This window comes from Ailuropoda melanoleuca, chromosome 5 (assembly GCF_002007445.2).
Source record: "Ailuropoda melanoleuca isolate Jingjing chromosome 5, ASM200744v2, whole genome shotgun sequence".
Taxonomy (NCBI): domain Eukaryota; kingdom Metazoa; phylum Chordata; class Mammalia; order Carnivora; family Ursidae; genus Ailuropoda; species Ailuropoda melanoleuca.
In genome coordinates, this window is record NC_048222.1 from 30696714 (window position 1) to 30718745 (window position 22032).

The window sequence follows — 22032 nt, forward strand, 5'->3', positions numbered from 1 at the left end:
AAAACGTTTTCTAGAACTTATATAGGGTGACATAAAAACACGACTGAGCATCTAAGACCTATTGATGGAAGGACAAAAAGATCTTCTTATCCTTACTCAACTGCAAAATGAAGTCTATGTTCCATTTCCACAGAAAAGTCAGAAATTACATGTGAATATTACCTGCCTGACATTTATGAAGGTTCTATACTCTTACTGTATAAGGACACCCCCAGAGATGTGTTGTATGCATGAAACCACTATATCATAGAACAATGATAAATTAATGTTAAAGTAAATTTTTGTGTATGCTCTATTTATACCAAGTTTTTCTTGGGTCATTTTATTAGGTGGGTTCTCTTTCAAGGGTCTTTCAACAGGACTCTCTGATTCTTCTTGCTTGTTTGGTCTTTTTTGCCCAGGGCCCGACTCTTTCTCCATTTCCTCAATTTCCTGCATTCGCTTCTCTAGTAATTCTGCCTGGCGCTTCTGCTTCTTCTTCAATTTCTTCTTCTTATTCTTTGACATTTTGTCAGCCTGGGCGGAGATTACAAACAGATAAAGCCTTCAGGTGGCTAATCCATTACCCCCAGTTGGAGATAACTGTTAACTTTAATATTTCCTAATTAAATTTCACTCTTTTCCTAACATAGCACTTAAGTTTCTCATTAACTTAAACAATGTGGATACTCTTATGAAACCAAACAGAAACAAACTTAACAATAAATTTTGGTCTTCTGAGCCGTCTGTGGGGCTGGTGTACTCTCAGACACACTCAAGTTTATAGAAGCCTCACCAGTACAAACTTGTTAAAGATGCGTGGGCATTTATTGGAGAAAATACAGAAGTGCAGGAATATTTTTTTCTTTGGTTTTCAAACTCTATACAAAAACTGTGATCCCTAACAGAAGAATCCCTGTCCACTGCCCATAGATCAGAATTAAACATAGAAACACCTTATACTTACTGGTTTAGGCTGGGGCGCAGTACTGACTGAAAAGAAAAGAAAACCAAGTAAGAATCCTGGCATTTAGCAGGCCATATAAGTTTATGTTATAGAGAAAACTACTGTTTTTAAGCAACTTTGGTAGAGGTACCATCTTTTAAAAAAGAATAATGCATATAAAAGTTGGCAAATTTAAATTTAAACAAGTTAAATTCTTCTCCAGATAAAATCCATATATGCAAAAAGCCAAGTCCCCATTTCTGGTTTCCACTATAAATGCTGCAAAAATCTCATTCCCATATATGCTTAAAATAGACAATGATAAGCAACAACCCTCATCCCCACCCAGAACTCCCATCTCTTAATTCCTTCCCTTGGCGCTGGTCAGTTTTAAAAGGAGCGTGGCATTAAGAGCTACATAGTAATTTGTAACACAGCATGTTATGGATATTAGTTTACATTAGGTGGGAGACAGACAGAATCTTCATTAAAAACATTTTTTTTCTTTAATTATGGTAAAAGCCGTACAAGTTAAAATTTCCCTCTGAACCACTCTTAAGTACACAGTTCAACAGTGTTAATTACATTCACATTGTTGTGTAATATTTCTAGAACGTTTTCATTTTGGAAAAATGAAACTCTATGCCCATTAAACAACTTCTCATTTCCCCCTTCTTTAGTGTTCTTTTTTAAAGGAAGCCTATGATAATTGACATTTCAACTTGAGGATCAAGAAAGTTCCTCAAAAAAAAAAATCTTCAAATATAATAAAACTACTAAAATTAAAATCTATACCCCAAACGGCAAAAAAATCATCATAATCATAGCCATCATTTATTTAGCACATAATACTGCGTGGCAACCTATGAACTGCTTTAACATGGAACTAATAACAAAAATTCCTGCATGAGGGAAAAGGAAGCCAAGATACTTGCTCAAAAACACCCAGCCAATGATGAAGCCAGGATTCAAACCAGGTCTGTCTACTCCAGTGCTTAAACTCAAGTTCTTTTTTTTTTTTTTTAAAGATTTTATTTATTTATTCAACAGAGATAGAGACAGCCAGTGGGAGAGGGAACACAAGGGGGGAGTGGGAGAGGAAGAAGCAGGCTCATAGCAGAGGAGCCTGATGTGGGGGCTCGATCCCATAACGCCGGAATCACGCCCTGAGCCGAAGGCAGACGCTTAACCGCTGTGCCACCCAGGCGCCCCTAAACTCAAGTTCTTGATAGCAAAGTTATCCTGTCCCTGCACAGATCACACTAATCTATAAGCAAGCATGTATGTGTGATCATAGTCAGAGGTAAACACATCAAAAACGGCCACTGAATCATAAGAGAAAATATTTTAAAACAAAGAACATGAATCAGCTTTTACAGTATACAAAATATCTGTACCCAGAAGACACAATTTCTAGACTTCTTTCTACAGAAGAGCAAGACTAAAGATTAAAAAAGTCTTGAAGGCTGAGACGATTTCTTAATAGTACTTAATACTTAAGTACTTACTGTTATTTTATTGTTAAGTGAATGAGTGATGCTTAACTGCCTGGTAATAGAATGAAAATAGGAACTTCTCAACTTTTTTTTTTTTTTTTAAGATTTATTTATTTGAGAGAGAGAGACAGAGGGAGTGAGCAGGGAGCCTGATGCGGGGCTTGATCCCAGGACCCTGAGATCATGACCTGAGCCGAAATCAAATTGAGTCGGACACTTAACCAACTTAGCCACCCAGGTGCCCTGGAACTTCTCTTAACTTCTAATGAGATCCAAAGTGCTCAAAGAAAACATACCTGCAGATCCAGAAGGTGGAGGAGCTCCAGATCGCTGCCATTCTGTTGCTTCTGCAGCCAGTCTTCGGATATACTGCTCGTTCACTGACAACAAGATGTTTTCTGGTTTAATGTCAGTGTGGATGATACGGCACTTGGTGTGTAAATAATCCAGACCCTGTAACACCTGGATGGGAACAGAGCAGGAGACTTGCAAACACAGAATACAAGTCTTTCTGGAGAAGGAAGAAATCACAATACAACATTTAAAAAAATAAAAATATAAAAACAATATGGTACTTTTCAACAGAGAATAAAGCATTTTAAGTAAGGCACAAAGAAACTTCCCCACAAAGATTACTTGTAAAGTATGAGCAAAGGCAAGAGTTTATCTATAATAAAATTTTTTAAAAAGCTAATTGTTTTAAAAAGCTAATTGTATTAGGAGATATTTAATGAAGAACACAAAGGCTGGGAATAAAAGTCAACATGCTCTTTAAATGTTGAAATACAGGTGATGAAAGAGATTTAGATATCTCTTAATTCAAATTTCCTTGTTGAACTGAGAGAACTGAGGTCTCTTGATTCCCAGTTTAGAGCTCTTTCTACCAAAACACATTATCCAAACAAATTATTTGCCCTTTGGAGTATGAATATTTTTCCTGAGAGTAAACTTCTTTATTGTAAAGCTATTTAGAATATTAGAAAGTATCCTAGAATAATGTTCTATAAAGAGACAGTAATAATTTGACAGAGCAATTCCCTATTAATATATAATCAATATTTGCAACCAGAACTTCCGGATAAGGGCTCCAAATTTCCAGCACCAGTCACTGAACACATCTTCCCCTCTAATGATTATTATAGGAGATGAATCTGGGAAAAATGGTTTATTGCTAAAACACTTAAAGACAGAATAAACACTAGGGGCTGAATAAAACACCTAATTTTGGCAATTAAAAAAAATCCCTAGTTTTTTAAATAAAAATTCTATTGGATATGGGAAACTCCTGACATTTTAAGAATATAAAACTATCACCACATAGAAAATACTAGGATACATACTTGCTGGATAATTTTTTTGACACAAGGCAGTGGAAGCCCTTGATAATTGGACTTGATGATCCACTTGAGCAGATGATGCCCCAAAACTTCAAACACCATGCAGATATCTAGGAGTTTGTTAAGGAAGGAAAAGGGAGGCACAAGAGAAGAAAGAGGCCAGATAAAATGTGTTCTACCCCAATGAAATTGTTACTGTATCATTCTTTCAGTATAAAAAGCTATAGAGTATGACTAAAAAAAATAACTAGCTGTTAATATACTGAATTCCAAAGGTTAATGAATGCTTTAGTTACTGAAAACATTCAAGAAATGGAAAATTCGGGGAGGGGGCAGTTTACTGATAAAACTATGCACATTAAAACAGTCCGTAGTAAAAGAAAAGTGAAACCTGAACATTCAATTAGTGAAAGCATTAGCCTTAAGTTGTTGATTACTTTTCCCCCCAGTGCAAAACTAATGCTCAGGGTAACAACTCCTACTCTTATGGTCTCAAAGCAAGAAAAAATAACTTCTGCTTTAGCTACAGGAGATAATGTACCAAAACTTAACCTAAAAAAATGTGAAGGCCAACATTTTTTAAAAATAGGAAACTGACTACGTTTTATAGTTTAACAGAACTAATCTTGATTCTAGTGCCACCGTGTGTTCTCTTTATGTATCAACATCCAATCACCATAAGCAGGAGTAACTCTATGAGCCTACTAGTGTGCAGGGCACCGCTGGGATTTTAGTAGTATGTTGCTACCTTACACCTCCAGAAATTTCTACATATGGGAAAAGTTGAGATATACATATGTAATAATGACCTAGTGCTCACACTTTTCCTTTAAATAAGATTTTCCACTAAAGGAAAACCTGGGCTCCTTGAGGAAATGGCCAAATTCTAGGTGAACCTGGAAACCTTGCTACGTGAACGGTAATAGAATATATCAAGAGGAACAGCTTGGACAGGATGCCACTGGCCAAGTTGAAAGCACTTTAAAAAATGAAGTTATGCATTAACTATAAATAAAAACTGAACGAGTCCAAACAGATACTTTAAAAAGTATGTGCTGTGGATAGGGAAATATCTTTTTAATTTTTTAAAGATTTTATTTATTTATTTGACAGAGACAGAGACAGCCAGCGAGAGAGGGAACACAAGCAAGGGGAATGGGAGAGGAAGAAGCAGGCTCCCGGTGGAGCAGGAAGCCCGATGCGGGGCTCGATCCCCAGACCCTGGGATCACGCCCTGAGCCGAAGACAGACGCTTAACGAATGAGCCAGCCAGGTGCCCCTCTTTTTAATTTTTTAAAAGATTTTAATCTTAATTTTAAAGTAATTTCTACACCCAACATGGGGCTCAGAATCATGACCCTGAGACTGAGCCAGCTAGGTGCCTTTGGAAATATCATTTTTAGAGAAAAAGTCAAGTAATAGATATACAAAGACAGGAATAGAAAATCACCATTTTATAATTAGTATAGTAATAATTGATTCAAGTAAGAGCCAATGAACACTAAAACTACTGAGTTAAAGATTGTTGGGAATAAAATCACAATGTCACAATATCACCCCAGACTGCTTATTAATTATGAAAGGACAAAGGTACTTCTAAACAGGGAACTCCGGAAGACTGTGCCTTAACCTAGTGATCCAACTTAACACCCACTAATGATAAAGCACATACTGATGTCAGGTACCCTCTGATGTAATACACTGAGAAAAATAAAACATCATGTATGTGACAAAAATAATCTGGATTTAATTTTCAGGAAATCATTAGACAAATCCAAATTAAGACACAAAGTATCTGCTCTGGATTCTTCAAAAAAAAAAAAAAAAAAGGTCGATGCCATTACAGGAAGGCAATGTTCTAGATCAAAGGGACATACTACACCTCAGGGAAACACAATCAACATTTTAATAAGACAGCATTTCAGATTCACTAGAATAACTAAAATAAAAAGACTAACATGACCAAATGTAGGGGAGGATATAGAGCAATTAGAACTCTCATATTTGCTAATAGAAGTACAAAACGGTACAACCACTTTGGAAAACTGGCTGGCAGTTTCCCAGAGTTAAACATACCTAGGAACTTCTGCTTCTGTCAAGATGGAGTTAACAGGGCATGCATTTACCCTCTTGCTTAAAGTAACAAAAACAAAAGCAGACAAAATACATAAAACAACAGATTTATTGACCCTGACATCAGGCAATAAAGGCAGTGATCCTTGAGAAAAGAGAAACAAATGAGCTGAATCCTATGATTGCCCCATCTTACCGCCTTGAGACTTTCCAGATCGCTTGAGTTTAAGAGGAGTTAAGAGTCTTGGGAGACCACGGCAGCTACAGAAAAAGAGAACCTTGGAGATTTGTGGAGGGATCCCCTCAAGTATTTAGCAGAGTACTAATCAACGTAAGTATACAAGGAAACTACCAGACGCAGGGGGAAAATATCACCTGAAGGGATTAGAGGGAATAGGGGCCAGCATCCCCAAAGGGCTCCAACAATGTCTGTTCTCATCAAAAGTGCCAGACAAATTCATAGTCATAGTCATGGGCCAGAAATATACCCATACCTACAGTCAATTTGTTTATGACAAAGGAGCCATAAATATATACTGGGGAAAGAACAAGTCTCTTCAATATACATGGTGCTGGGAAAACTAGTCAGCCACATGCAAAGAATGAAACTTGACCACTATCTTACACTACATAAAAAAATCAACTCAAAATGGAGACTTGAATGTTAAGACCTGAAACCATAAAACTCCTAGACAAAAACATAGGCGATAAGCTCCTTGACACTGGTCTTGGCAATGATTTTTTGGATCTGACACCAAAAGAAAGAAAAGACGGGGCGCCTGGGTGGCACAGCGGTTAAGCCTCTGCCTTCAGCTCAGGGCATGATCCCGGTGTTATGGGATCGAGCCCCACATCAGGCTCTTCTGCTATGAGCCTGCTTCTCTCTCCCACTCCCCCTGCTTGTGTTCCCTCTCTCGCTGGCTGTCTCTCTCTCTGTCGGAATAAATAAAAATAAAATCTTAAAAAAAAAAAAAAAAGAAAGAAAGAAAAGGCAACAAAAGCAGAAATGCACAAATAGGACTAAATCAAACTAAAACTTCTGCACACCAAAAAGAACCCATTAACAAAATGAAAAGGCAATGTAATGAATTGAAGAAAATATCCGCAAACTATGTATCTGATAAAGGGTTAGTATCTAAGGAATTTGCACAACTCAATAGAAAAACATTTTATTAAAAAATGAGGAGAGGATGTAAATAGAAATTTTTCCAAAGAAGACATACAGATGGCCAACAGGGACATGAAAAGGTGCTCAACATCACTAGTCATCAGGGAAACACAAATCAGAACCACAACAAAATATCACCTCACACCTGTTAGAATGCCTATTATCAAAAAGACATGAGATAAGTGTTGGTGAAGCTGTGGAGAAAAGGGAGCCCTTGTGTGCTGTTGGTGGAAACATAAATTGGTACAGAAAACTATGGAAAACAGTGTCAAAGGTTCCTCAAAAGATTAAAAATTGAACTACCATATAATCCAGCAATTCTACTTCTGAATATTTATCTGAAAGAAATGAGAATGTTACCTCAAATTCATTAAGTTAGCTGCATCCCCATGCTCATTACAGCATTATTTACAACAGTCAAGACAGTCCACTGATGGAAGAACAGATAAAGATGTGGTGTGTGCACACACACTTCTAGTTTAAGATGAATAAGTCTTGGGGATATAATGTACAGAATGGTGACTACAGTTAACAATACTATATTGTATATTTGATAGCTGCTCAGAGAGTAGATCTTAAAAGTTCTCATCACAAGAAAAAAACCTGTAACTATGAGTGGTGGTGGATGTTAACTTACTGTGGTAACAATTTGCAATGTACACATTTTCCAAATCATTAATACGTGTACACCCAAAAACTAATGCAATGTTCTATGTCAATTTCACCTCAATTAAAAAAACATAAAGAGCAGAAAAATTCATAGTCATGGGGTGTTTGGGTAGATTATTCAGGAAGGTCTTGCCTCAGTATAGGGAGTAATTAGTCCTCAACTGAACACTACCCTGGATCTATCTAACAAATCATAAATGTACAATCTGAATATACCTGCATCCCAGAACAAAGCTCAAGAAGATTTATGGGAACACAAAGTATCCAGCAGCCAGATAAAAATCACAATGTATCTATCAAAGATTACAGGCAGGAAAAATGCAGGAAAACATAGTTAAAATTACAGTAATCAATCATTCAAAACTGAACCAGCACTGACATAGATGTCAGAATTAGCAGACAAGGAAATTAAGCAGTTGCGGCTGTAGTCCATATATTTAAAAGTAGAGACACAGAATATATATCTATATATAGATATTTATCTATATCTACATAAAAAACACCCAAATAAGAATGAAAAACTCAAAGAAAAAAAAAGTATGCAACATTTGGAAACACTGCCAGATTAGATACTGGATGACTAAAAACCTGGTTCCAATTTTTTTAGGTAATTGTATTGAGGTTATATTTTAAAATCCTTGTCTTTTGAAGATAACATTCTAAAATAATTATGGGTGAAATAATATACCTAAGGTTGGCCACAAAATTAGCAGGAGGTAGAGACAAAACAAGATTAAACAAGATCCTAAAATATGTAAGGCATCTGTGGAGATTCATTAAACTATTCTACTTTTGTATACATGAAATATACCAAAACAGCGTTTTTAAAAATACAGATTGCTTAAAAACAAACCCAGAAAATGGAATTTTTAAGTTATTCTATTATGTTCCTAGTCTCAATCTTTGATTTGTTGAGAGAAGCATTGCAATTTGACAATGGTATTTTAATCTGTAAGCAGTGATATAAAAATGACCAAACATTTAGTAGCTTAAGGAACAAAAAGAATTGGGGGGCGCCTGGGTGGCAGAGCGGTTAAGCGTCTGCCTTCTGCTCAGGGCGTGGTCCTGGCGTTATGGGATCAAGCCCCACATCAGGCTCCTCCGCTATGAGACTGCTTCTTCCTCTCCCACTCCCCCTGCTTGTGTTCCCTCTCTCGCTGGCTGTCTCTATCTCTGTTGAATAAATAAAATCTTTAAGGAAAAAAAAAAAAAGAAACAAAGAATTGGATAAAAGGATACATGAAAAAATTTTCTTGGGGAGATGGTGTAAAGAAAAAACACAAAGGGCTGAACACTAATAAGAGTCACATTTAGAGCACATCATGAGTAAGAGGAGCTAGGAAAAGAGGCCAAATACATACTAGAGAAAAGCAGCATCCTAAAGACATAATAGGTCACATAGATGGCCAAAAAGGATACTTACTCTCTGGCTAATGTCAATAGTATATATAGAACACTGTTCCTCTAATCACTCCTCGCCCCTTACCACCTACAGAAAGTAGAATGAACCAACTACACTGAAGTACACTGAAGTCTACATAACTGACTTTCTATGTTAGGGCCCATTATATTTCAGTATGAGAAGGACAGTGCTCTGGAGATGCTCAGATACAAAGAAAAATACAGATATATGGCTCCATGCAGACATGCTTATGTTGTGAGAAGAGAACAGCATAACCCATTAACCCTTAACTCAGTGCTCTGACTTTTATCCTTTTCAATCCAAGCAGCAGCAAATAATGCAGTAGCCAAGATAGCTGGGAGACAAGTAGGAGGAAGAGCAGAGAGAAATGGACTCAGGACAAAGAGGGACTCAGTGGATAAAACTACAGAGAAATTACCTGGTAATATTTGAAAAATACCTTGCAACTTGAAATTCAAACCCACTAACATTTCAATAGTTAAAAAAAAAAAAAACCAAACCACCCTTCTTCATTAGAGTCAAATAAAGATACTCAAACATTACTGAGGAGACTATTTGGAATATTTCTAGTTTTATTTGTAACTTTCCCAAATTAGCAGAGAGAGTTGGCATGGTAAACATTACAAGATCAAACAATAGGGAAACAGAATCTAACGGCATCCTATGTATATTTTTATATCTTAGTTAGCCTTATTATATACCCCCAGAGTAAGCCATCTACAAAGTGACCAAAATAGCCACAAGACTCTTTTTTAATTTTTTTTAAAGATTTTTTATTTATTTGTCAGAGAGAGAGAGAGGGAGAGAGAGAGAAAGCACAAGCAGGGGGAGTGGCAGGCAGAGGGAGAAGCAGACTCCCTGCTGAGCAGGGAGCCCGATGTGGGACTTGATCCCAACACCCTGGGAAAACGACCTGAACCGAAGGCAGACGCTCAACTGACTTGAGCCACCCAGGTGACCCAAGACTGTTTTAAAATGGATGATTCTTGAAGTAGTTTTCTTCACAGACATCAGGGACATGTGATTTGTACTTCTCCAAGGAAATAGCTCACAACTAAACTCAGAATGACAGACAAAATCTTTACACATTATCACCTGTTCTCTCCCTCTTCTCCATTCAAATCTCTTACCATAGTCCACATGATGCCAGAACCATATGCAGACCACCTCCTTAAAAAGAGATAACAGGCAATTGACAGGGTGTGTTAAGAGAAGCTAAATATGCAGGAAAAGTAGAATGAGAGATGAAATGTCTTTCCTTTCCCATTTTTCAATAGTTTATGAACAGGTAGTTTCCGACTCTCCAATCAACTGAGATTCTACTTCATCTTTTATTCCAGAAAGTCTGATAAGCCTTCATAAGCACGGCTGCTGCAACCACCTCTTAATCAGCTCAACACATGTCACTCTGATATTAACTTATGAAAGAAATCAGCTAAGGTTTCTTCCAACTCTAAAAATTCTAAAAATCCAGATAAAAACATTAAGCAAGTCAGTTTTTTCATTTTGATAGAACACAATCACACCTGTTTAGATTCTAAGCATAACCTATATGCACAACCACTTCAATGTTGAAGAATGGTAGATAATACAATGTGCTAAATTTTTCCTTATTCAGTGTTTATCATGAAAAATTACTTCCATTAAAATTTCTGTGCGAATTAATAAAAACCACAGAACCTTTACTAATACAAGGCTAATTAAAAAAAAAAAAAGCTTTTCTTCTGGCTTTGGTTTAATTTGCCTGGAAAGGAGAAAAAGCCTAAAGCAATACCCTGACAAGTCACAACATATAAACATTATTCACATCTATGTTCAGAAGTTTACAAGAACCCAAAGTAGTTTGATTATACTTTGCCTTGAGAAAAGAGATGAATGCTATTTACATAAATCTGGTTTCCTTCCTTGGAGATAAGGTTATAACGTGATTTATGTTCAAACAGTTCTTAAAAGGATACGTGTTCCATTAACTCCTGATATTTTGAAGTCATCTAGTAGTTGAACGACCATTTCTCTATTTGGATCATTAGGGTCTGAATTACGTACCTACAGTGGGAAAGAGCAGAATTTAGCAAAAGGGAAAGCACCAAAATAAGCCAAAGAGTGGGGAAGGGAATACCTGCAGCACATATAACAAAAGTTTACTCCCAAGAAAGAGCTCACACAAATCTATAAGAAAAACATACTAAAATTTTAATAGCTCAAATAGGCAAATAAATAAACAGTGCACAAAGGAAATATAACTGAAAGACTATTGCTCTAATTCAACCATTTTTCTACTAAAAGTGTGACTCTTAAATTAACTGCTGGCTACCAGCCCATGAGGAATTAAGGAGCTTTTACAGGATGCAAAACAACCACTGAACCAACATTCGTCACAGTGTTTACTCAGCTGAGGTTTTTTCCCCCCATAGAAAACCTTCTCAATGAAGGAAGGAAGCACTAATAACTTTCAGGCACAGGCTCCTACTTTGTCAGACTGGCACTCAGAAAATTACTTTCTCAGAGCTCTCCTGGTCTAACCCCCTCACTTTACAAATGAAAACTCAAGGTCTCAGAAAAAGTAGAGTGATGAGGTGGGGGATATACTGGCCTACGGCTGGTTTAGTGATTCATCAGTTGCCCATAACACCCAGTGCTCATTACATCAAGTGCCTTCCTTAATGCCCATCACCCAGTTACCCCATTCCCCCTGCCCTCTAGCAACCCTGAGTTTCTTTCCTATAGTTAAGAGTCTCTTATGGTTTGTCTTCCTGTTTTTATCTTATTTTTCCTTCCCTTCCCCTATGTTCATCTGTTTTGTTTCTTAAATTCCACATGACTGAAATCATGATATTTGTCTTTCTCTGACTGACTTATTTCGCTTAGCATAATACCCTCTAGTTCCATCCATGTCATTGCAAATGGCAAGATTTCATTCTTTTTGATGGCTGAATAATATTCCATTATAGATATACACATACATACACATACATATGTGTGTGTGTATGTGTGTGTGTGTATATGTATATGTACATATCTCACATTTTCTTTATCCATTCATCTGTTGATGGACATTTGGATATTTTGGCTATTGTCAGACAGCTTTACTTTTAACCACAGTAGGAAAGTACAACATTTCTTGTGCTCTCTGGTACATAAAATATGCTCAATAAATATTTTGAAAGTTTTTTTTTTATTGTCATCTTCCTGCACCTCTTTAAGGATATTGGAACTTTACAACAAAAATTAGTCATGCTAAAAAGTCTACAATTGGTATGTCTTAATTCAGTAAAACTTTGTTTATATGCTTTGTGGTTCACACATAAGATCTAATACTCACTGATTTCAGCAACCGGATTTCATCTAGTGCTGTTTCAGTATAATGTTCAGCACTTTTAACTACTTTCATTGCCACAAACTTCTTCCCCCTAAGAAACAAACACAGGCAGTTAAGACTAATGCCCTATCCTTACTTTAGGAAGGTAAAATTCAGCCATAACTGGGAAGCAGTGACAAAAGTACAAATATTGATTCCATGCTTCCCTGTATTTAAACTAATAGGCTATGTCTATGCAATCATGTGTACCTGTTAATGGTACTAATTGGCCAGATGTCATTTATAGGAGGAAGAAAATCTGTTCTCAGGTAATCTTAGCACACATTTTCTCCAAGTTAAAGTCTACCTTCTGAATGCCTCTCTGAATCCAAGTAAAACCATGAAATGGTAATAAATACGGGGAGTTGGGGAGCATCAAACCAGAAGTATCCTGTATATCTGCATGTCAAAAGCTAAAAGGTTAAAACCTTTAACACTTTCCTAGAAGAAGCCAGAAGAAATACCTGGGGTGAAACCGAACTGATAAAAAACAAAGTGCATAGATCTCAATTACTGTCTCATCAAAGATAGTACACTTGTAGGTAAACATCCAATGCTAATTACCTGTGATTTTTATGTAGGAAAATTTTTAGACTATATGGTCAAACAAATCTCTTACCAAAACAAAATACAAGAAAATAATTTCATAGGTTGGTATAGGACATCGTCTAAAAATTTAACTCTACTCCACTAAAAAAACAAACAAACAAAAACACCCCACGAATTTACATATCATACTTTCATTGAACATTTGTAATGTTTTGAATTTCCAAGTTCCAAGTGGCTTATAGATACTAATGTAATCAATCTTTTGTCTCTAAGGTGATTCTTCCTCACAGGAAAGACAAATTGCCCAAGAATATAAAGATTATCAACAACAAAATATTGATCAAGAAATCGGCGTAGAGGGGCGCCTGGGTGGCACAGCGGTTGAGCGTCTGCCTTCGGCTCAGGGCGTGATCCCGGCGTTCTGGGATCAAGCCCCATATCAGGCTCCTCTGCTATGAGCCTGCTTCTTCCTCTCCCACTCCCTCTGCTTGTGTTCCCTCTCTCGCTGGCTGTCTCTATCTCTGTCAAATAAATAAATAAAATCTTTAAAAAAAAAAAAAAAAAAAAAAAAGAAATCGGCGTAGAGCTAGACTGAAGACTGGATCATCTCTGGAAAATCATATGAAAACTCTTAGGCATCTCCTAAGTAATTCTTTGGCAGGACCACTACAACTTACTGAATATCCCATGATAACCACACTGTTGAAAAGTGTCCCCAGCCCAACTTTCGGATCACGTGATATCTCCCATTGAATAGATCTCCAATTTTCACAAGATGATAACCTCCTGGAAGAAAGAACAGGAAGGAACAGTCACTTAGGTAGTAAGAAAAGATAGTTCACATTCCATTTTTCAACATCTATACACCGTTTATCAAACAAAAATGGTTTCTTCCATATAACCATTTGAACAGAAAAAAATTTTAAGTCAGCAACACAGTATTACCGAACTCATGTTATAAAAAAATTCTCAGGGGCGCCTGGGTGGCTTGGCTGATTGAGCATCCAATTCTTGATTTCGGCTCAGTGATGATCTCGGGGTTGTGAGATCAAGCCCTGTGTTGGGCTCTGCACTCAGCAGCAAGTCTGATGGAGATTCTCTCTCCGTCTCTCTCTGCCCCACCCCCTTCATGTGTGTGCATTCACGCTCTCTCAATAAATCTTCATTTTTTTAAATAAGTCTTTAAAAAAAATCTTAGATAATAAGATTAATGATTTAGAGTAAGCAAGTGATGTTTTGTTGAACAACCAAGTTATTACTTAAAAAAATAAGTCATTCTTTTTTTTTTATTTAAGATTTTATTTATTTGTGTGTGAGAGACAGAGCACGAGCACACACACAAGCAGGGGGAGCAGCAGGCTCCCCACTGAGCAAGGAGCCCAATGAGGAACTCGATCCCAGGACCCTGGGATCATGACCTGAACAAAAGGCTGATGCTTAACCGACTGAGCCATCCAGGCATCCCAAAATGAGTCACTATCAAACAAAAATAGGGTTATGTATCACAATATTCCTGCCCCTCAATAATCTAACAGATTTATTTAAACATATAAATGTTTATAAATAAAATCTATTTATAGTTGCAGTCTCACGATGTATTTTTATGAGTGAGATTAATGAATTCCATTTATTTAACTTAGAAAAGAAAATAGAGTTTGTTTTTCTAAAACACAACAAAACAAAAACAAGGAAAGCCTGCAAAGGCTGCCAACAGTGGCAGGAATCAAAGTATTTTTACATCTTTGCTTAACACAAACCAGGTTCTCCCAGGTGGTAAGATACACTCTGATATCACCTGCTATTAAGTATCTATAATTCCAGTTTAACTTATCTTAGCAATGATTACTATGAGAAAAAAGTAATGAAAAGGTTTTCTGAAAAGTCTATATACCACATCTCATCAATGGTTATTTCTGGGTGATAGAGTGTTACAGATGGTTTTTATTTTCTTTTTGTTAAATGTCATGTCTGAAATTTTCTAAGGTAAATATGCACTATCATTTTTAAAAAGAAAAAAGGTAAAAACAGATTTAATATAAAACCAAGCTTTAATAAATTAAATTGAACTGAGAGGAATTATTATTTCCTCTACCTCAAGTAAAGGATGCAAGAAGCAGAAAACATCAAAACAGCTTACACTCACAGACCAAATATTTAGGTGAGATACTGCATACACATGAATCAGTGAATCATGTCTTACTTGGTATCTTCTTATCAAAAGTCTTACCTTTACAATAATCATTGGGATCTTCTTGCTCATCATCATCAGACCCCAGAATCTCTTCTTCCTGCTCCGGTAGATCACTTTCAGAGTGGGGAGCAGAGCCTCGGTGCTGAGTTTCAGATCTAAGAAATAATACAAACATGTTCACTCCATATGGACAGAATAAAATAGGATATCAAGAGAATGTCATTATCAAAATGTCTCTCCACTTAACAGATAATATAAACAGAATATTTTCTAGTGGTAGCCTAAGAAAATATTACTATCACTTTATCTTATGTTAGGAAAGTACTTTTTTAAAAAAAGATTTGAGAGAGAGAGAGGGAGAGAGCAAGTGTGCAGGAGTGAGAGGGGCAGAAGGAGAGGGAGAGAGAATCTCAAGCTGACTCCATATCAAGCCTGATGCGGGGCTGGATCTCATGACCCTGAGATCATGACCTAAGCTGAAACCAAGAGTTGGATGTTTAACTGATCACCCAGATGCCCCAGGAAAATAATACTAAAAAAATATAAACATAAAAAAAAATTCAGTACATGATTAAATAAAATCTGGGAAACACATAAAAGTACAAAAGGAAAAAATTACTTGAAACTCAATATCCGAACAAAATTGCTGATAAAACTATTATATTTTTTCTTTCAGTATTTTTCCTGCATTTAATGAAAATATGTATCTGTATTCACATACTACATAAACAAATTGGTATCCTGCTTTTCCTATTATATTTTAAAGTTTTCTCCTCATTCCTATGCAACCTCTTAAATCTTACATGTTTTCCTTAGAAAAACGTATCACCATTTACTTTCGCACATTCTGCTCAGCTGGACATTTATCTTGTTTATAATTTTTTTACCACTAAAAATAAAGCTGGTGAGTATTTTTAGATAATCTTTATTCTGCATTCAAAATTATTTCCCTGAAGTTAAACTGCCACGTAAGGATAGAAACATTCTCCTCATTTATAAAAACAACATGTTAAATATAGAAAATTTGGAAAATAATTATTTTGTTTTAAAACACTATTCTGAACAAATTAATATTTTAAATTATTTCTTTCCAGCCTGTGGCCATGAACAGCTTTTAGAATTATTATGTAAGTATGACTTGCTAAAGATGTTGTAACTGAGTTACATTTCCTGCCATATATGGGCTTTTGGTATGTAACTATTAACAGGTTTGGAAAACTTAGCTTATTTGATAGGTAAAAATGGCTTCTCATTTTATAATGAATGAAAAAATTTTACTAATTCCTTTTTCTACATGCCATCATTTAGTTGTATCAAAATTTCTGTGCACTGAGAAGTTCAGAAGCAGAAAGACTTGGATTTGTATTCAGGTTGACACCTATTAGTTGCCTGCTTTATAAAGTTTTAAGCAAATTAAGCAGGGTACACAACATTTCTTTCAGTAGCTGCAGGAAAAGGAATTTTAATCTCTATTTTTGAATATTTTATTTACCTTTTTATCATTCTGTCTCATCAGATTGTTTTTCAAAAGGTAGAATTTAACAGAGAAAAAAATTGTAATAGCAGGGGCGCCTGGGTGGCACAGCGGTTAAGCATCTGCCTTCAGCTCAGGGCGTGATCCCAGCGTTATGGGATCGAGCCCCACATCAGGCTCTTCCGCTATGAGCCTGCTTCTTCCTCTCCCACTTCCCCTGCTTGTGTTCCCTCTCTCGCTGGCTGTCTCTCTGTTGAATAAATAAATAAAATCTTTAAAAAAAAAAAATTGTAATAGCAAAACCAGTTACATGGGCTATTGAGACAAGAAATACCTTGGCAAGCATACCTAATGATTCAGATTTAGATTTTTGGTGACCTTTCCAACCTGCCTCAATTCTTAGTACTTTTTTGTCTTCCAGGAATAAAAAAGTAGCTATAAACTACACTATTCAATGTGTTCATTTTTAGTGAAAACATGTCCTTGGGAAACTTGTTTAGTAAAGAACTGGCCCACTTTCCTAGGTGGAAATAATGAATCTGAATGAATATTCCTAAATTTAAGATTAAGATGAATTTCTAAAACAGATTCTCTAACTTCAAACTTGTGCCTTTTACAATTAAAATTACAAAAAATAAAATAAATAAAATTACAATTTGACTATGAGAACTACAATTGTGAAACTTTTGAACAGCAGTGAAATATTAGTGAAAATAAAATAATAAAATATTTCAGCATAAAAATGCTGAAATATTAGAATTTACAAATATCATGGGATTCATAATGTTAAAAAATTATTTTTAAAAGATCTGGACAGGGGCGCCTGGGTGGCATAGCGGTTAAGTGTCTGCCTTCGGCTCAGGGCGTGATTCTGGCGTTCTGGGATCGAGCCCCACATCAGGCTCCTCTGATATGAGCCTGCTTCTTCCTCTCCCACTCCCCCTGCTTGTGTTCCCTCTCTCGCTGGCTGTCTCTCTATCTCTGTCAAATGAATAAATAAAAAATCTTTAAAAAAAATAAAAATAAAAAATAAAAGATCTGGACATTCTTGGAAGCAAATAGATTTGTGATGAGTTTTTCTAGTTATAAGTAGAATTCCCAGTTAAAGGATTTAAGATTGAATTATGAATTACAAGTCACAATGTGAAATACAAGTCTCTACCCTGACATGTGGGGACAGAAGAAACTCTCCTCTTATTCTAAAACAATAGAGAGGGGCGCCTGGGTGGCTCAGATGGTTAGGCGTCTGCCTTTGGCTTGGGTCATGATCTTCAGGTTCTGGGACTGAGCCCCACGTCCGGCTCCCTGCTCAGTGGGGAGTCTGCTTCTCCCTCGCCCTCCGTGTGCTCTCTCTCAAATAAGTAAAATCTTAAAAACAAAACAAAACAAAAACAATAGAGAAAGATTACTTAAGGGGGGGGGAATCCTACTTTTTAACTTTTAAATATCATTTTAAAAACATAACTAAATTTACATTTAAGTATTAATTTCAAATATATAATGTTTTAATATTCAGTCATCTCTCTGTGATGGATGTCCTATCCCTTCAGTCCCACAGTCTTCCTCTCTCTTGATTTATTCCTTCATTTCCATAGTGCACATTTATCTGTAAACTTCTGGAGAATGAGCACATGGGACGTAAGTTTAAGATCTCTTATTATTTTACCCTCACTCTTGATTGCTGGTCTGGGTATAAAATAAATGCTCTGTTGCCTTCTAGCTTTCAGTGGTGCTGTTGACAAGTCCAAACAATGCCTTCTGACTTCTTGTGTCTCCAAAGAGGGCTTGTTTTTCTCCCTTAGTATTTTTTGATTGTTTTTTAAAGGACTTTCTCTTTAATCCCCATGTCCTGAAATTTCCTGAATGGCTTTTAAAAAATCCAGCTTGCTAAGTACTTTCTGTGTAATTACTTGCAAGACAGAGATTCATTTAGTTCTGAGAAAACTTCCTGTATTTCAATGTAAATTTAATTCTCTTCATTTTGACTACTCCCTCTGGAGCATGTTTTTTCAGGCACTGGACCCTCTGACTCACTACATTAATTTTCTTATATTTTCTATCTCCTTAGATTTTGTTATTGTTCTACTTCCTAGATTTATCTAACTTGTGTTGTCTATTACATTTCTACAATATTTTTAATTTCCTACACTTTTTTTTTTTTTAAAATAAACTCTACGCCCAACACAGGGCTTTAACTCACAACCTTGAGATCAAGAATCGTATGCTCTACCAACTGAGCCAGCCAGGTGCCCCATTTTTGCTCTTGATTTTTTTTTTTTTTAAAGATTTTATTTATTTATTCGAAAGAGAGAGAGACAGCCAGCGAGAGAGGGAACACAAGCAGGGGGAGTGGGAGAGGAAGAAGCAGGCTCACAGCAGAAGAGCCTGATGTGGGGCTCGATCCCATAACGCTGGGATCACGCCCTGAGCCGAAGGCAGACGCTTAACCGCTGTGCCACCCAGGCGCCCCTGAATGTTCCTTTTTTACAGATTCCTGCATAGTTTCAATGACGCACTGTCTTTTACCTTAAGGATATTAGTTATAGTTTTAAGTTTTCTTCTGATCCTGTATCATCTTGGCTTTCTCAAACTACACGTTTTACTAATGCCATACTTTTGTAAATGATGTCCATCAAGGAATATCAGACAATTGAAAAAAGTGTCATAAAAAGACAAAAACAAAAAGAAAAGTGAAATTTTGAGGAAACAGAGTTACTATCAGATAATGAGCATAATATGGTGATATGATTAAAGAATTCAAAAACACTGTACCTTTCATTGATGATGGGTGTTAAGAATAAAGAGTTGGAAGAAATGCTACAGAAAGAAATTTCAGCTTATTAATATTAGGAACTAAAACCCATTCTTCCTATAACAGAAGAGAGGAGTTCTAAAACAGTTTCAGTCTGTGCTTTTAAATTCTTCATACCTACACTTCAGGTCTCAAATTTTGCTATTCATGTTCAGAAGAAAAAAATTATGTCAGCACTTTAAAGCTCTCAAAGCATGTAAAATTTAACCCAGTACATCTACAAAATCTCATATAAATTGAAATGGACAACAGATCAAATTTTAATAGCTGTATGATTTCAAAAGAGATAACCTGATCCAACAGCAGTACTGTTAGAAACAGGAATGTACTTGGCTAGGGTACAGAATGAAGCCAAGGCAAAAATCTGTAAGGAAGGCAGAAAGCGGTGGAAAAGCTTGACAGTTTTGCTCCCCTTATATTTCCAAGCCAGACATGACACAGAAGGAGTAAGAACAGACAGATGATAAAAACCATATTAGTCAGGGTGTTCCCCCTTATTTCTAAGGATCTTTCCTTTCCTTTCCCTTTTTTTTTTTTTTTAAAGATTTTATTTATTTATTTGACAGAGAGAGACAGCCAGCGAGAGAGGGAACACAGGCAGGGGGAGTGGGAGAGGAAGAAGCAGGCTCCCAGTGGAGGAGCCCGATGTGGGGCTTGATCCAGAATGCCGGGATCATGCCCTGAGCCGAAGGCAGATGCTTAACGACTGAGCCACCCAGGCGCCCCCCTAAGGATCTTTTCAATTCAGATTCCATTTCTGGTATAATCCTCATTCCTAACCATCCTTTACCCCAATCTCTAATCGGCCAAATAAATAGTAAAACCAAAATGTCAGACAAAAATTTACTGTCTTTTGTGAGCAAATACTATATATTCATAATTCCCATACAGAATATGCTACTTATGAGTATTCACTTATACATTTCATGAATTTATATACTAACATTAGTTACTTGAGCTCCCCACTCTCCCATTTTTTTTTTTACAAAGTTTATTACTAACCCACTAAATTGGTTTATAACCTACTAGTGGGTTGGTTTGAAAAATACCATCCTAGAAATTATTTTTAACTTCTTTAGGGAGAGATAATTCACATGCCATAAGTTCACCAATCTAAAGCATATAATTCAGTGGTTTTTAGTATATTCACAGAGTTGTACAATCTTACAACCTAAATTTAGAACATTTTCATCACTCTCACAAAAAAACCAATCCCATTAGCAGTAACTCACCATTATACTCTTCCCTTAGACTCTGGGAACCACTAATCTTCTTTCTGTCTCTATGAATCTTACTTTTCTGGACATTTCATGTAAGTGGAACCACTCAATATATGGTCTTTTCTGACTGACTTCTTTCACATAGTGTAATGTTTTCCCAGGTTCACCCATGTTGTAGAATGTATCAGTACTTCATTACTTCTTATGAATAATATTCCATTATATGGATAGATCACATTTCATTTATCCATTCATCAACTGATGGACATTTGGGTTGCTCCTGTTTTTTGGTTACTGTGGGTCACACTGCTATGAACACTCCGAAGACGCACATGTGACCATGTTTACAGCAGCACTGTTTGTAATAACCCAAAGCAGGAAACTAAAGGTCCATCAAGAAGAGAATGGAGAAGTCATGGTATTTTGATATAATGAAATATTATATCTGACAAAATGAATGAATTACATGCATAAAACAGCATGAATGAATTGCACAAACAAGATGGAATGAAAATAGCAAGATGCAGAATATATACATACATCACTTTAACCAAATTTAAAAGACACACAAAATGGCCAACATACAGTTAAAATATAAAGAAATACAGAACTGTAACTAGTAAAGATCTAATACACTGTAGAGTGATTACAGACAACAAAACTGTATTACACACATTAAACTTTCTTAAAATAAAAAGTTTATTATTTATGTAACATCTACAGCCAATGTGGGACTTGAACTCATCACCCCAAGATCAAGAGTCGCATGCTCCTCTGACTCAGCCAGTCAGGTGCCCCCAAGCATTAAACTTTCTGAGAGACTAGATCTTTTTTCTTTTTCTTAAAGATTTTTTATTTATTCATTTGACAGAGATAGAGAGACAGCCAGTGAGAGAGGGAACACAAGCAGGGGGAGTGGGAGAGGAAGAAGCAGGCTCATCAGAGGAGCCTGATGTGGGGCTCGATCCCAGAACGCCGGGATCACGCCCTGAGCCGAAGGCAGACGCTTAACCGCTGTGCCACCCAGGCGCCCCAGATCTTTTTTTTTTTTTTAAAGATTTTATTTATTTATTTGACAGAGATAGAGACAGCCAGTGAGAGAGGGAACACAAGCAGGGGGAGTGGGAGAGAAAGAAGCAGGCTCACAGCAGAGGAGCCTGACGTGGGGCTCGATCCCATAACGCCGGGATCATGCCCTGAGCCGAGGGCAGACGCTTAACCGCTGTGCCACCCAGGTGCCCCAACCCAGATCTTTTTTCTTTTTAAAAGATTTATCCATTTATTATTTGAGAGAGAGAGTGCATGAGTGGGACGAGGAACAGAGGGAGAGGGAAAGA

General features: G+C 36.6%; 1 protein-coding gene across 1 annotated transcript in view; it reads right to left on the reverse strand.

The window, feature by feature from the left end:
- SRPK1 (SRSF protein kinase 1) overlaps positions 1–22032 on the reverse strand; it is a gene marked incomplete at its 5' end in the record, with an annotated part of 81061 nt that overhangs the window by 21161 nt on the left and 37868 nt on the right. Inside the window, 8 exons of the mRNA XM_034661687.1 lie at positions 303–516; positions 947–972; positions 2718–2883; positions 3762–3868; positions 11050–11137; positions 12414–12501; positions 13676–13784; positions 15226–15344. Coding sequence (XP_034517578.1) covers positions 303–516; positions 947–972; positions 2718–2883; positions 3762–3868; positions 11050–11137; positions 12414–12501; positions 13676–13784; positions 15226–15344 — 917 coding nt within the window. The remainder of the gene's footprint in view (positions 1–302; positions 517–946; positions 973–2717; positions 2884–3761; positions 3869–11049; positions 11138–12413; positions 12502–13675; positions 13785–15225; positions 15345–22032) is intronic.